This window comes from Mycteria americana, chromosome 1 (genome assembly GCF_035582795.1).
Source record: "Mycteria americana isolate JAX WOST 10 ecotype Jacksonville Zoo and Gardens chromosome 1, USCA_MyAme_1.0, whole genome shotgun sequence".
Classification (NCBI taxonomy): domain Eukaryota; kingdom Metazoa; phylum Chordata; class Aves; order Ciconiiformes; family Ciconiidae; genus Mycteria; species Mycteria americana.
In genome coordinates this window covers 87,660,953-87,676,010 of record NC_134365.1, presented here as the reverse complement: position 1 = coordinate 87,676,010, position 15,058 = coordinate 87,660,953, and the positions used below count along the sequence as shown (strand labels likewise).

The following is a 15,058-nucleotide window of genomic DNA, read 5'->3' as shown; positions in this document are numbered from 1 at the left end:
GAGATGTATCTGTATTTGATGAAGTATTCTCTACCCTTATTTTCCCTCCCTATTCAAATATGTCCTTCAAATATTAGGAGCTTGTTCCCCTTTATCTGCCTGTCCTAGGCTTCCATGCTAGAGGCCCTATAAGTAATAAAAGACATTAATTTTTTTTTTATATCAGATTGTTTACAAACTTTCCACTGGAGTTGCAAACCACTAAACTGGCTTAAATCTGATACATACCCTTAAGTACTGCCCACAGACTCCTCAAAAGTAGCTAACAGACCTTTGGAATTCTGTGGATATCAATTTGAAATGTAATTCTTATAAATTATACCTTTTCTCTAACGTGTAAGAAAAAAAAAGTATCAAATATTTTCATATCTCCACTCACCAAAATTTGGATTTCACATGGCATTAACAAACTTGTTGCCTTATGCATTTTGAAAGACCATTGATTCTAACCTATATATTGTATTTAATGATTACTTGTTAACATTTTTTTTCTTTTACTAGAGGATTTGTTTTCTTTCATTTTCTACTAGCCCAGAAGAAAAAACTCTAACCAGAAAAAAAGGACAGCTGGAAATGAAACAAAGCTCCAAGAAGCAAGTCCAAGACAAATTAACCACCATGGTAGCAGAAAATTTAGTTTTTCAAACCAAAGCAAGTAAGTTTCAAGGTTTCTATGTTTATCATTATGGATTGCAATTCTAATTCTAAACTTTTTTTAGTGTAATGAAAAATTTAAGTCATAATTCTAAAGATTTAAAACTGTCTTCAATTAGTACAAAAAAGACAAACACTAAAGTTTAGTTTAATAGCTTTTCATCTGGTGAGGTCCAAATTTCAAACTCTGTTTTTGTTACATGAGAAAGTGTAAAGACCCCATCCTAGCCATCACACAACATAACTCAGACGTGTCTCTCTCTCTCTCCTGTTCCCATCAGAGGTCTTGCTAGAAACCCTGAAGATAAAATAGCTTTTTTATCCTAGTGAAGAGAAAGAGAGGAAGTACAGATAATTAAGCAAATCACGGATTATGTTCTACCTAATTTGCATCACCAAATGCCTTCATAATATAGGAAGATAGTTATGTTTGTATTTGTATACCTGTAATGTACAGTTTTCTTTTCGTTTGAGGAACTCCACAAACCTGGCCACCACTCCTGGTGTGCTTATGACTTCATCTATTGGGGGATTTGGTTCTATTTAAAATAAAAAGCAAAGTTAGGTATTTATTTCTTTGTCAGGAAATTCTCAAGTTACAGCATCAAAATAATATCCAATGACATACCGACTCCTCTTTTCTGAAAATGTATTCTTTTTCTGCAATACTGCTTTACCTATACTAAAAGGCAACGGATTCATATATGTCACTAAAAGTGAATTTTGAGGTAATGAGGTAATACAATTCAAAACACTAAGGCACTCAGTAATTTAGGCAGACCAACTTCACAGCAGTGGTTCTGCAGTCTGGCACACACACATGCAGAGCTCAGCTTCTGTAAAGCAGCATATTTGAGCCATAGAGACACTGTCTACAATACATAACAGAGCAGAGATCACATCTGCATCATTTAGTAGTTTTATGCATTTCAAGAACAGAAGTGACTATTACATACACCTAGTTGGCATTTTCCAAAACAGAGCTTCATCCAGAAATTTCTGTATGAACCTCAGTATTTATTGCTGTCAAAGCAAAAACATATGCCAGGGATGCTTCTACATCTTTCTCCAAGTAATTTCAGCCCTTACCTTTAGAAAGAAGCTTTCGGAATTTCTGGGTGGCTGAAAGTTGCTGTTCTGGACTATTGGAGAAAATCATCTCAATCATATCAGAGGTGATGACTGCACTCTAGGATTCAGGTGGGGGAGACAGAATGAGAGTGATAGAGAGCAAGAGGGAGAAGAAAATCTGGGATTAGCGGTAAAAAGGATACAGCATTTGCTAAACTGGTATCAATTTTATCTCTTATTGAGTAAAAACCTAGATAAGACCAGTATGGACAACAAATGAGTCATCATATATGTACATCTACATAATCTGCATCATTAAGTGTAGTCTTTCTTCTCTGGAAGCCAAATTTCAAATTTTACTCAAGCTATGGCAAGAAAATTACTCTTCAGAACCTCTCCCCTTTTTTTCCATCTCCTCTAAAATAAATGTAAAATTGTCAGCTTCAACAAAAGGTAGTTTAAACTGGAATAGCAATTACTGTTATGCAATAACACCACTTTGACTATGCTGTTGTGTAGATTTCTGCAACACATACATTTTGAGTCATTCTCTTACACCAGAATGTACAGGACCTGTCATTTTTAGAAAAGTTGACAAACCTAATGCTTGTCATTATAATCAAATAGAGTATTAAATTTTCCATAATACTGACAGTTTCCACTAATACAGACAAATTAGATCAGCAACTTTTCTTATGCCAGGTAAAATGTGACATTCTGTTCATCACACATGTAAACCTATGTAAAGAAGCATAAGGAAAATCAGATTTTTTTCTTCCACTTCTGATCTAAATCCTTAGATAGATCTGATTCAAACCCTTAGATGGACAGGGAGACAGATGACAGTGCTGAAAATATTTAAATTTGTCTGTAACAGCTAACAGCTCCAACTGTTAAAACCCTGAAATTAATGATATTTAAAATAGTAAACTGTATAATGGTAGTATCTATCTCAATTAGATAGGCTCCTTTCCTTACTTTTTACTATCTATTCCTTTCATATAAGCTTCCACACAAATAATTAAATGGTATTTAGAACTTGTCTGACATTTAAAGACTATCTTGAAGAGTAAAAAAATATATTGCATTAGTGATCTACCACATTGTTTATAGGCATTTCTCCGTTTCTCAGTAATTTCCAAGGCCGGTATAACCACCAACAGAAACCAAGCCCAGCCTGATTTCTTTGAAAACATCATTTGCATACTCTGAATACAGACACAAGTGTGAAGATCAGTGGTCAGACTTCTAAGTAAGGACTGCACTTTCCTTAAACCTCTGTGTTACAGCCCGAATCCCTTACCATTTTTCTTTCCAGGGAGAGGGCTGTGTTAAAGAAACAGGGAGAAAGCAGAAAAGTCTAATTTCCACTAAAAGTTTTTTCTGTAGGATGAAATTCCAGCTTGGAAAGGAGTTTAAGGACACATGCAGATATATAAGCTAGGTCTAGCTGTGTTTCCAACACCCTGGCTAAAAATGGTGCCACTTGAAAGTCCACTAACAAAGATTTCCACTGAGCCCCTTTTTACTTTGTAAATTGCAATAACAAGTTGCCAGGTTTGTATTTTCATGTTTCAAGCATTATGAATTTCAGATTAAAAAACCCCAACAAGTCTGGGCAATGGTTGATAAAATCACCCATAATGGTGAACATCAAAACCAGGAAGTAATAAGCCTGCCTGGAACAATGACATTTTATTTAATTTTCTTGAAAGCATATCCACTGAGTAACCACTCACTCTATCCATAACATTTTTCTCTCATGTAATCTGTTTCAGGGCAGTTCACTGAGACAGGTGTTTAAGAGCTGTCCATAAGCTCTTTGAATGCAGTTTTCCACATTTTTCTGGAATTCCATTCCCCTCAAGTCACTGCACAACTGGCCTGCTCAGTTTCAACAAACACTGTATTCCTTTCTCATCACTTACAGAAGTCATCTCCATGTTGTTCATCTGAGCCTCATGGAAGCCACCATCTGACATCACCTCCTCTTCTGCTTCTTCCTCAGCTGTTGCAACATTTCGGCGTTTAAACAACTAAAGAGAGAAAGTATTTAATGTATATTATATAGCAAATATATACACAGCACGCCATGTTAGGCTGCAATAAAAACAACATACACTATCACTGGAAAGAAGCTAGTATACTGGCTACAGGACAACTCCAGACAGTAAATGAAGAAAGTTTAGTCATGGAATAAATGAAAAGAGCAATGTGCTAGAACACTGGTTCCCAACATTTCTGGAAAATCCTCACTGATATTCCCTTCTCTTCTTCACCGTCCCCCTCCATCTACGAGCTACCACTAGCTTCCAGACAATTGCTTTCCTGCAACTGAGTGGCAGAGGATGCTGGGGCTCAAAGACCTGAAAAATTGCTGTGTATAACAGATCTTGTAGAACACCTGCAGAGGCTGGGGTAATTGAGTTACTGTGCCAGAGAGGGCTTTGAAGGATGATCACATGGGATTGGTCTAAAGAAATTATACTGGGATGAACAGAATTTCATTGCTACCACTTAGAGAAGGTATCCAGTTTGAGATGTCATGAGGAGAGCTACAGAGGCTACAGCTTCTCCCCTTAATCCAGCTGTCTCATTGGAAGAAACATTAGCAGTGACAAGATGGGTTTAGGGGTGCTGCTTGGCCTGTTGAGTTCAGGAAACAAGACTCCAGCATCAAGCCATGTCAGATTTACACCACTAAAACCAGGCAAGACAGAGATGTGACACAGACCCGCTGTTACTCTTCTCTCCAGAGAAGATGGGGAGGAAACAATATAAAACTGCTAAGTCTATAGCAGCCCTAGGTCAGCGATAGGCATCCTTGTGGAATGCTATTCCTTCTAAGCTACTGTATGATATGCCCACTCAAGCTCAAACGTGCTCAAATACAAACTTAAATGAAAATCTATACATTGGCAAGTTATGTGAAAATTCAGAGGCCAGAGGTTGTTTTTGTGGGGCTGTTCAGTTTTAAAAAAAAAACATAAAAACAAAAAACAGGGAATTTAAACAAACTTCAATGACCTATGTGCCAAATACATAAAAGAGAAGAACCTGCACAAGGTCTGAAATTGTAGAGCTGCAGATTCTGCTTGCAGCTCCACTTCTGTTCCACTGTTAGTCCAATTAGGACTAAAAATTTTCCTTACCAGAAGGAAATACTGCCACATACTTTATTTAGCCAACCTGTGGTAATCAGGTCCAACTGAGGTCAGAGGCACAAATAAGACAGAAAACGACTCATCATTTTCCTAATTTAGTAACAGCTTTACAAATAAGACTGACGACATTCTGTGCTACCAGTAGTCTGCAAATGCTGCCTGCAGTTACTGAGCAAAATCAACAAGAAGTATTGCAATTCCATCTCGGAACGCTCCCCTGACTTTCCTCGAAAGCATGTGGTATTGACACTGTGAAAACGACATTAAATGGAACAGATTACAGACTTGACCTACCATTCCAAACACAAGCATATTACTATCTTCATTCTAACTCCAGAAACCTCAACACTGATGAAAAAGGCTTCATTATAATGAATTATAATTATACTTCGTTTGAAATTGAACCAATCCCTTAAAGCTTCCAATGAACACAACTAAGAACAAAAGGAAGAACTGTTCAGTGCTACCTGTTTTTATCAGAAGACAGGTTTTATCATATCTTGTCACTGCTGCTGTTTCCTGATTAAACCTGCAGAGCACCTGCCACTTTGCAATGTGAATGAAGTAGTAAGAACTAGCAAGACGTGAGCAGGTAGAGAAGCTTTGTTTCCAAGCATTTTTCTCAATCATTTTGCTTCGAACACATACTAAATCCACTACTCAAGGTACCAGCCTTATGGGCACAAACATAGCATCAACTTTTGTAAATTCATAAGTGAACTGAAACTTAAAGACAGAAAACTGACAAGAATCAGGTCAACAAATTATTTCTTCCCTCAAGAAAATAATTACCGCAACTTATAAAGACTTGGTCAGATCTTCTCCTCCTCCTATTCTAGCGGCAATGTTTCCTCCCATTTCACCCCAGCTTGCCACTCTTTGAACAGAGATTAGAGCTACCACAACTCAGGTAGCAAAACCAACCAAACAAACAAAAAAACATAAACAAATAACAAAACAGGAATTCTTCAATCACCTTCAGTGCAATGTCAAGACAGCTTTGTTCAAATCACCTTTATTGCCAAGCTGCTCTGGCAAATCTTACACTTGAGTGAATGAGGAGCACTGACTAAGTTTTGTACCACCTGCAGAAGAGGCAATAAAGTCTGCAAGGGACTCTGATTTCAGACTGACTATGTACAAATCCAGCAGGGCAGAAACAACTAAGAAGAGGGGTGGAAGAAGCAAAGAGCTAGAAACAGTGCAAGATAAGACTGCTTAAGGACTGGTTACAGGTATCACAACTGTAGTACGGTACCTGTTCCTCTCTCTTTTGCTTCCGTAGTTGAAGGCCCTCTTCCTCCCGCCTGCGACGCATCTCATCAGGGTTTAGAGATTTGTTCTTGTAGCTCTTCAGTCGGAAATTCTCTTTTCCTGAGGTTGTCATGATTCCTTTACAATGCAATTAAAAAGAAGTCAGAAAACAACTACTCTTCAATAACACATCATTTTATATTCTGTCTCCATCTCTTAATCTCTGTAGCCATGCACTTCCACTACTGTCCCCCTAATATCCTGTCACCTAACTTCCAATAACTTAGAAGGCATAAAGCAAAATTTCACACAATTGTCACTTCAGTGTGCCAGTTCTTCACATCAGAACTGTAGGTTACGTGTTGAGGCTGCAAGGCATGAGTAAGTTAAATATTTTATTAAGAAAGAACAGAGATCTATAAGGCAGCAGATACGGCCTGGGCTAAAAAGAAAGCTGCGCTAATAAATCTTAACATTTTCCCATACAGGGAATTAGCCAAACTAATTATATTCCCCTGTCTTCACTCAAAAGTGAAGGGGTCTTAGCTGCTTTTTAGCTTAATTCACTTTTCAAGTCAGTACAGGTCCTTTTTTGCACTCCAAATCCACATTAAGTTAATTCAACACAGTTCTGTGTTCCTTCTATCCAGACAAGACTTACAAGAAAAATGAAATGGAGAGAGAAATTTTAGGTGAGGATGGTTTAACCACTGAAAATGCTCACTCCTGCAAAGAAAGCACTGCTATTCTTTCCCTCCTCCCCTCCCCCAGCCTCTAATCCTGCCACTGTTTAGGCAGAGGGGCCTTTTTTCAGTCTATGATTTCCAAGTACTGTCTGCCTTACATAACTCAGTGGATCAGCATTTATAGCTACCCATGATGATTTTCATAAGTACAATGCTGCACTTCAGAGTTACTTAGCATAATTCAATAGCTATAAAACTGTGCTGAAAGATTTCCCCATTCAATCAATGGGCTGTGGATCAGGTCTCTACTCTCAGTGCTCCATTCTGCTGCTACGTCTCTCCTTACATCCCCCTGTAAATCCAAAAAAGGTTGGGAACCAATTCTAAACATCTCAGTATTTCCATGCATCTTCATACAGATGTAGAATCTCCAATATGTTGTGAATACCTGCAACTCTGTAATACAAAATTTAGGAAACTATGCTATATAAAAAGTTACTCTACAAGGCTTTTAAAAGTCTCTTTCAAATGCCCTAACGTGATGTATTAAATATGCTACCTACCTCAAATGCCATAAGCACAGAATCACCAGGTGACAAATGATCTCCTGTGCACTTTTTACTTTAAAATGGAGCAACACAAGTGCATACAGACCCTCAACAGCTTAGGCTTCCTATTTAAAATACATCAAATGTATAATCGCATCTACTATAACCTCCTCTCCTTTCAGTTAGCACAAAGAGTTTTAAGAGATTAAAAAAAAAAGAGGATACCCAAATGTGGTTCTTATTAGAGCCTCTTTTTAAGTTGCTGCTACCTGACAACCATTTATAAGAATACTGATGATCAGAACTGACTTTCACAGAAGACATTTCAGGCATCACTGCAAGCGTTACTGTATTCTGCCAACTGAGAGCTAAAAAACTGTTAAGGGACATAAAACTACTGTATTCAAGATCAGTCACAAATTGCACTGAATGCAACATAAAAACCTGAGCATACAGGTAAGTAATTCAGCAGCCTAATTCTGCTGAAAAGGCTCTTCCTGAAATGGCTTTTTTTTAAATAAAGGTCTTACAAAAAGATAAATCTCAGAATGCCAGTAGTTCACTACATCATTCTTACAGCTTAGAGACCCTTTTCCTGTGTTTAGGTGTCTGAGCTTAAAGTGTTCATGTTTCTTGCAATATACTTGGCAATAACATTTTTTCCCATTTTTAGTTGAAGTTACTACTACCTGTATATTAAACATACAAAATATTTGGGGAAGCCTTGGATTTTAACTGTAAAAAGAAGTTCAGGCTAACAAATACTCAGAGTACAAAATTTCTTTTGTTTCTAAAACATTTTGAAAGAAATATTTGATATATTTTAGAATTAAGAAAATTGACTCAAACACCAGATGGACAACCATGAGCTAAAAGGACACGCATAACAGGAAAACAGCTTTGCAGCCACTCTAGTCTACCTTGCGCATGAACTTGCGCTACTACCTTGCGCATGAACAAACACAGGCATACGCAACAGCCTCAGAGACCTCAGGCCTTCTGTGACATTATTAATAATTCTCCATTTTTATTTGAAACATGTCTTCTCAAACTTACAAAATTACATTTGCTTTTATTTGGGATTTCAGTAGCTCCTGTGATCATTTCACACCTTCACTTTCAATCCCTGAAAGTTCTTAGTTTAAAGAAATCCTTGATAGCAAGCTTCTTTATTTCTTATTACACAATTTCACCTCATTTCTACTATGTAGCCCCTCCATCTGATGTTCCAATATTTCTAAACATCAGTGACACCATCCAACTTCACCAGCAAGTTTCCTTAGCATATTCTTCCTTATTGTACTTATTTGCCTAGTTTCCCCTCATCTCCCAACTTGCATATTAATTTATTTCCTTAAAGTCAGAAGCAAAATTGAAAGGATTTTCATTTTCCTTCTCAGAGCTCTATTTGCCCTCTCCCATTATGCTTTATGTTATCATTTCATTTATGGAAAATACAAGCACAACATTTACCAGTTTCTTATTTGAATTCTCTGACTACCTCAACCCCTCAAATTTTTCTAATTCTCTTTATTTTTATAACTTAAGAATTATCTTCTATTTGTGACACCCTTCACAAGCTTTAACTGTAATTTTTGGCCATGCTCATTTCTGACTTTCCAGACAGCTCACTTTGCTGACAAACCCCCTCTTCTATTTTCTGAGTAATCTGTACACTTAAAATGTTTTCAAAATAGTGTATTGTGTATACCAGGAGTAAAGCTTTCCTACAAGGCTTTGACTAAGAAGACAAAATTTCTTCTATTAAAGGTAGAAAAAACTAAGCTCCCTTCACCACTGAGAAGTTACCAAATTCAACTAGTAACGAGTTCAATGAATTATTTCATAGTAGTTCCTCACTGGTAGTAAATAAACAAAATCCTGACACACAGGCAGGTATATAAAGTGGATATGTGGCTAGCTAACCCGTATAACTATTAAATCTAAAGTTATTTTCTAAAAGCAGCTTTTGTAATATCCTCAATATCTCCTAAAAATAAATTTTCTTCATCATTCTTTTACTGGTTCCCCGACTACTGGTGAAAAATTCAATGACCACATCAAGGATTTCATCTAGTCCACGCCTACTGCTAGCATCTTTAGACCTATTCAGTGTAAGCACACAAATAATCTTTTTAAGACTGAAAAAAAATAATCCTACATTAGTTATTACAGTCATCCAAGGACTGTTTCTGTAAGTCTCCTTTTCCATTTTTCAGGATGTAGCCCTTCTCCCAGACTAAACGACAGAGGCAAAACAACTTCAAATTGCCTCTCACTCATCTTCAGCAGCTTTGTTTTGACTTAACTGTAGATTTTTCAATGGTCACTTCAAATTCACCCATGGCAATTTCTTCATAGCAAATAGCAACCCCTGGATCTTTTTTGCACTATCAAAATTAATGCTACTTCTGGTGAAAATCTGTGGTGGTTGTCATGGAAATGTTCTACCCATCTTTTCTTTCCTAAAGATAGCATAGTATTTTTCCGATTTTCTGGATACTCCCATCTACAGATAAAAACCTCTGGCAGCCTGGTGAGGAGTTTCCATGGTGTATTCTTTGGGGTTTTGTGCACCACCACTCAAATCCCATATGACACTTTCTCCTCCTCAGTTTGGCTGCCATGAAAAAATTATTTTTTGTAAAACTAAAAACACCGTATATTCCTGAATGTCTGCATTTCCCTGAGGAAATTATGATCCCCAAATTTTTTGCTGATCAAGACAAGTACCCTACCGAATGTGGATGTGTTCTAAGCACACATTTCTAGGAGAAAGGAAAAGTATTGCATTTCTTCTTGCTCATCAAGTCAAAGAAATTCAGAGGCACTGGGAAACGCAGAGTCATTTACTGTGATGACCTACCTTGTCCAAAGCAATTGCCTAGATAGGAACAAAAATTAACTCCCTGCCTTCTTAAATCAGATATCACTGTCACTAGACTTAAGGGCTTTGCCAGAATGAATGCCATGTGACTAATACTCTAGGATATTCCACAGGCCAGAGGTATCCAGATGTAAAAATAAAGGCCTTACAAATCAAGACCTGCATAATGGTGTATATAACCCAGATAACTGAAACTAAGATTACCAAATACACTGCTGATATTAAAGAGTGTTAGAGACAAACTTTCATTCTTTGGAATTAGGGGTGCGAATAAGGAGAAAGAAAAAAAAAGGGTATTTCAGAAGTGTAGACCTGTACAAGAAATTCTACCTTCCAATGGAAATATATTGAAGAGGAAGACTTGAAAATGAAGGTGGACAAGGAGGTTGAAGAGAAACGGTGCAAGTGATTAGAAAAAGCTACCTTGAAGATTCATGATCCGACATACTACCAGTCTACGTTTCCTACCAGAGGCAGTTGTCAGAAGGAAAGAACTCATTGGAGGCATAGTTGCGAGTTCTACTATACCGTCAAACTGCTGTCTCTCCTTTAGATTGCTGCCAGAGAGACAGTGGAAAGATACAAGAGGCGCTGTCAGCCCTGAAAGGACAACCCATGTTGGAAAAGGCACTGTCAAGACAGAACTCCAAGCAGTGAGAGAAGTTGGAATTATTCAAGGTACGAAATGGTTCAGCTACGCTACAAAACCTTCACTTCCAAGGAGATTTTTGTTTGTTTATTGGCTCTGCCATAGGGCTCTAGAGCTCCTAGAGAATTAAAATTTCCTCATAATCATGCTTCTTGACACCATGCCAAATACCTACAGCACAGCCTGGACAGATGTTTGAGCAATTCACTGAGCTCTGATTACAGGATGCATCATCTTCTGACACTCTTAGTGAGAGACTAGAAAACCTATCCAATTTTAAAAACTACCCTGAAAGCAGGACTTGGTCATTCATTACTCTCATCAACACACTCCCTACAAATCCAACATTTTGGCCACAAATGGGGGGGGGGGGGTGTGTTCCCATGAAGTGTAGATTTTGGAAAGTCCTTCTCATTTGCTTTTTGGCAATTCTAAGGCAACAGGTTCAGGATGCTAACAGAAATATTTAAACCTTGTGGAAGTAAACTGTCAGCTTTCTTGGAGGTGACAGACAATGAAAGGTCTTCATAATGAAACCATGAATAATATAGGGCATAGAATGATAAAAAATACCACCTGGGACTAATACTATTTCCCTGGAAAAACTTCTAGAGCAACCTCCTACATTTGCCATCATCCTAGAGAGATGAAAACACATCCACCAAGTCTCTACACTGTTGACAGTGTTATCTGAGGGAAAAAAGAAAATAAAGAAAATCAGCAGAGAAATTCTCTCTTCACTGCCACCTCCTGTTGTTTGAAAAACCGGCTCAACCAGATAAACATTTTGGTGAGGCTGTATCTGCTTCTTTTGAAAAATTATTTGACAAAGCATACTGGACTATAGGAGTCTATGGGAATTCCCAGCAGTAGAAACACCCATATCACCTGAGGGACAGGGGTGTTGCTTTCTAATTTCAAATGCCTTCAGAGTCTTGTAAAGCTCAGGACATCTAGAGGAAAGGACATTTAACCATCTCAGCTACAAAAAGCTATTGTTCAAGCACAACACAGATGATTTCTAAAACCTTTGCTTAACTTTCTCTAGCTGTAAAATGGGACTGGGAAACCTGTCTCACAGGTGCTATAAAATTAACAGTTACAGTAGTTGTAAAGACCTGCAAAGTAAGTTTTGCTGATGATATAGCAAAACCTAGCACTATCAAGGAAACAAAACAATCATGGGAATTTCATTTTCTGTGGCTTGGGAAAGCTGCAGCAGCAGGCACAACTGCTATTCACTAGAAGGAATGACAGACTTCAGTTTATGCAGAATAGCAGGAACCCTCATTCCTAGGGCAACCATCACACAAGAACAATGGAAAAGAAACAGAACCACCACCTTCTGCTATCCAAAAAGGCAGAAGATTAAAGGAGCTTCAAATGTAACATAAGAGTTGTAGCTAAACATGGACAGAATACATAGCTTTGAAACAGGGTTCAGACTTTTAGGGACTTTCTGTCAAAAACTGGAAGAAGGGGACTTCTTCATGGAATTGCTGCACATCTCCATACCTTTCAAATCTGCTTTATTTTTGCAGGTTTCTAGCCTTATTATTTTTTTTCCAAGCCCAGTAGTAGGCCTTAATTCACAATTGTTTCTGTTCTAACACCTTTACAAACCTGTGAAATAGCAAACCAAGTACTAATCAACCTAATCTATAGCAAATTTGGCATGTTCTAGTTCTAGGCCACTTGACAAGTTGGACTAGTACTTGCTTAAAAATGAAAACAATCTTAAAACTTAAGACAATTAATGCAAGGCCTGAAAAGACATACAATTTTGCACAATATGGAACATATTACAGACAAATTAAAAACCTCGATATTGACTGTTGCTCAAAAGCAAACAAAAAAGGAGAACTCCTTTACAGCATTCAAAGGCATTGCAGTGCAATAAATCTGTTTAAATGAAAAAAAAAAAAAAACCCACACCAAACCCTCACCCTCATTTCCATAACCCCACAATCAACCTGAAACCAAAAAGATCCAACAAGTCATAAAACAAAGCAGCTAGTGATGGGGAATTAAACTTTTCAGCTGCACAGGATTATACTAACATTAAAAAAACCAACCTCACGTTAATGTGCCCATCTACACAAAGTAACAGAAGTTACTATTCCTGTGTGCCAAACTAAAATGTAATCTGTTTTTCTTTTAAAGCAGAGATTAATTTGTATTTTGATTAAGATTACAGCACATCCTCCCTACACTTACAGAACGAGCTGACCTACAACGTATTTTCTGTAAGGTCATATCTAAAAACCAGACCGTTTGAAAAACAACAGTCATCTCTATCATTTGACAGTCATAATCTGTCAGAAAAAAAGTCATCCTAACATTTCTAACATCCTAACATGCCCTAAATATTCTTTACAAGAGAAAAAGAGTGCACCTTTCAGCATTTAATATCATAAAAATAAGAAATCCCAGACACTTTAAAACAAATTAGATTAAAAATAAACTAAATTATTAACTAAGTTTACTTTGTAGTTTCAAGCAACTTTTGTTTAGGGTTGTGAATATCAGAAGGCACTGAAACCAAACCTACCTCATGCTTCCCCGATGACAAATTTGCCTTCAACAAATTTATAGGTTGCTGTGACTCAGCATTACAGAAGATATGTGTGCAAAAGCACAAAATAACAGTAAGTCAAAATTCTACTGATTTCATACTAGCTTTGGACATCAGCAACCAAAAGAGTCACATAATACCGATGTATCAGCCACATCAAGCCAAAACTCACAGGAACTTTTTAAAGCTTGATGATGCTTACTCTGCCTCCCTCATTCTGTTTACACCTAGTGCCCCTCCTACCAAAAGTTCTCGAAATGAACACACGACACTCACAAAGACACCTCTTTTCCTTTCTGATAACTTCTCAATACAAAAAAAGGTAAAACACGTAAAATAGGCAGTTAAAGACACGATCATGTGGAAGGTATACAAAGGAGTCCTGCATCTTAAGAGGCAATCTTACCCTGTATCAGACAAAAAACACATCTCAACAATCTAATACTAATCACAACATTATTATCTGAATTTACTTAAAGATAAGTTGTGGTTTGTGTGCCACCAAAAGGTGGCTTGTTTGCCAAAATGACATTTTCATATATCAACAGGTGAATTTGCTTTAAAGTATAACCTTAGCAACTAGATTTGGTAGGTTGGTGTCACAGAACATACGAATCCTCCTGTTGAGCCTGGCAAGCAGTCTGAACTACCAAACAAAAATAGAAAAAGACAAAATAATTACTCTACATCAAAGGAAGCTTTCAGCAGCTGGTGACTAGCTAAATCTTAAGTCTTACAGCACACTCTTAAAACTCACAGTCTATTACTCTCTATATACATCCAGGAACACAGTCGTGTTTCTTTCAATTCTAATACTTTTAGCTTCTGCCTCCTCATGACACTAAGCATTAATTATGTTTCAAGAAACTATTCACTTTATCCCAATTTAAAATTTCTTCTATGTCAGTGAACTCCATTTACTCCTGTCTGACATGAATGGATCAACAGACGTGACAACGCGATGTCCAATCTACCATTACTTCCTACCACTTTTTCATACCCTCCTACTACTAACATCCTTTTTAAACCATTTCTGGTGAAAGGAAATTTACTGTCTGTCACCTGTCTTAGCCTACCTCTACTTTTTATCCTCAAAATGAATTATTAAGCTTGCACAACCTTTAATGCAGTTCAAGACATTCATGAGGTGGCATAATATAATTTCCAGTCCTGCTCTTCCACAGATTTTATATTTAGCACAGGTTTTCACTGAGTGTTTCTTTTAAACTTACCTGTGCTGTTTTTCCAGAGTTCCTCTACCTTCTTCAAAATAATTTGAAAGTACTGATATTTCTACAGGTCTTGCATCCTACTGCTGGCATTTTGTATCTTGAAAACCCCACATTCATTCTTGGAAATACAATAGAGCAGTTTGATCCATTACTTGCTTGACAGACTTCAAAAACTGTAGCAGATTAAGAATGGATTCTTTTCTTCAGAGCAGAAAAAAACTGACTTGCTCTCATATCACTGCCCCTTATCTCTGCAATTTACATCAGCATTTTCTTTATTAGTATTATTATATTATTTAAACAAGGACCTCCATCAGGCTTTAGCCCCTTAGTATGAA

At 37.2% G+C, this 15,058-nt stretch overlaps 1 protein-coding gene across 2 annotated transcripts in view; it reads right to left on the bottom strand.

The window, feature by feature from the left end:
* The window catches only part of KPNA1 (karyopherin subunit alpha 1), a 57,794-nt gene that overhangs the window by 39,738 nt on the left and 2,998 nt on the right, over positions 1 to 15,058 (bottom strand). For both annotated transcript variants that reach the window (XM_075511482.1, XM_075511488.1), the window contains exons 2-5: positions 6,148 to 6,281; positions 3,654 to 3,761; positions 1,744 to 1,843; positions 1,099 to 1,193 (exon numbers count right to left, since the gene is read on the bottom strand). In XM_075511482.1, coding sequence (XP_075367597.1) covers positions 1,099 to 1,193; positions 1,744 to 1,843; positions 3,654 to 3,761; positions 6,148 to 6,276 — 432 coding nt within the window. In that variant the 5' untranslated portion in view covers positions 6,277 to 6,281. The remainder of the gene's footprint in view (positions 1 to 1,098; positions 1,194 to 1,743; positions 1,844 to 3,653; positions 3,762 to 6,147; positions 6,282 to 15,058) is intronic.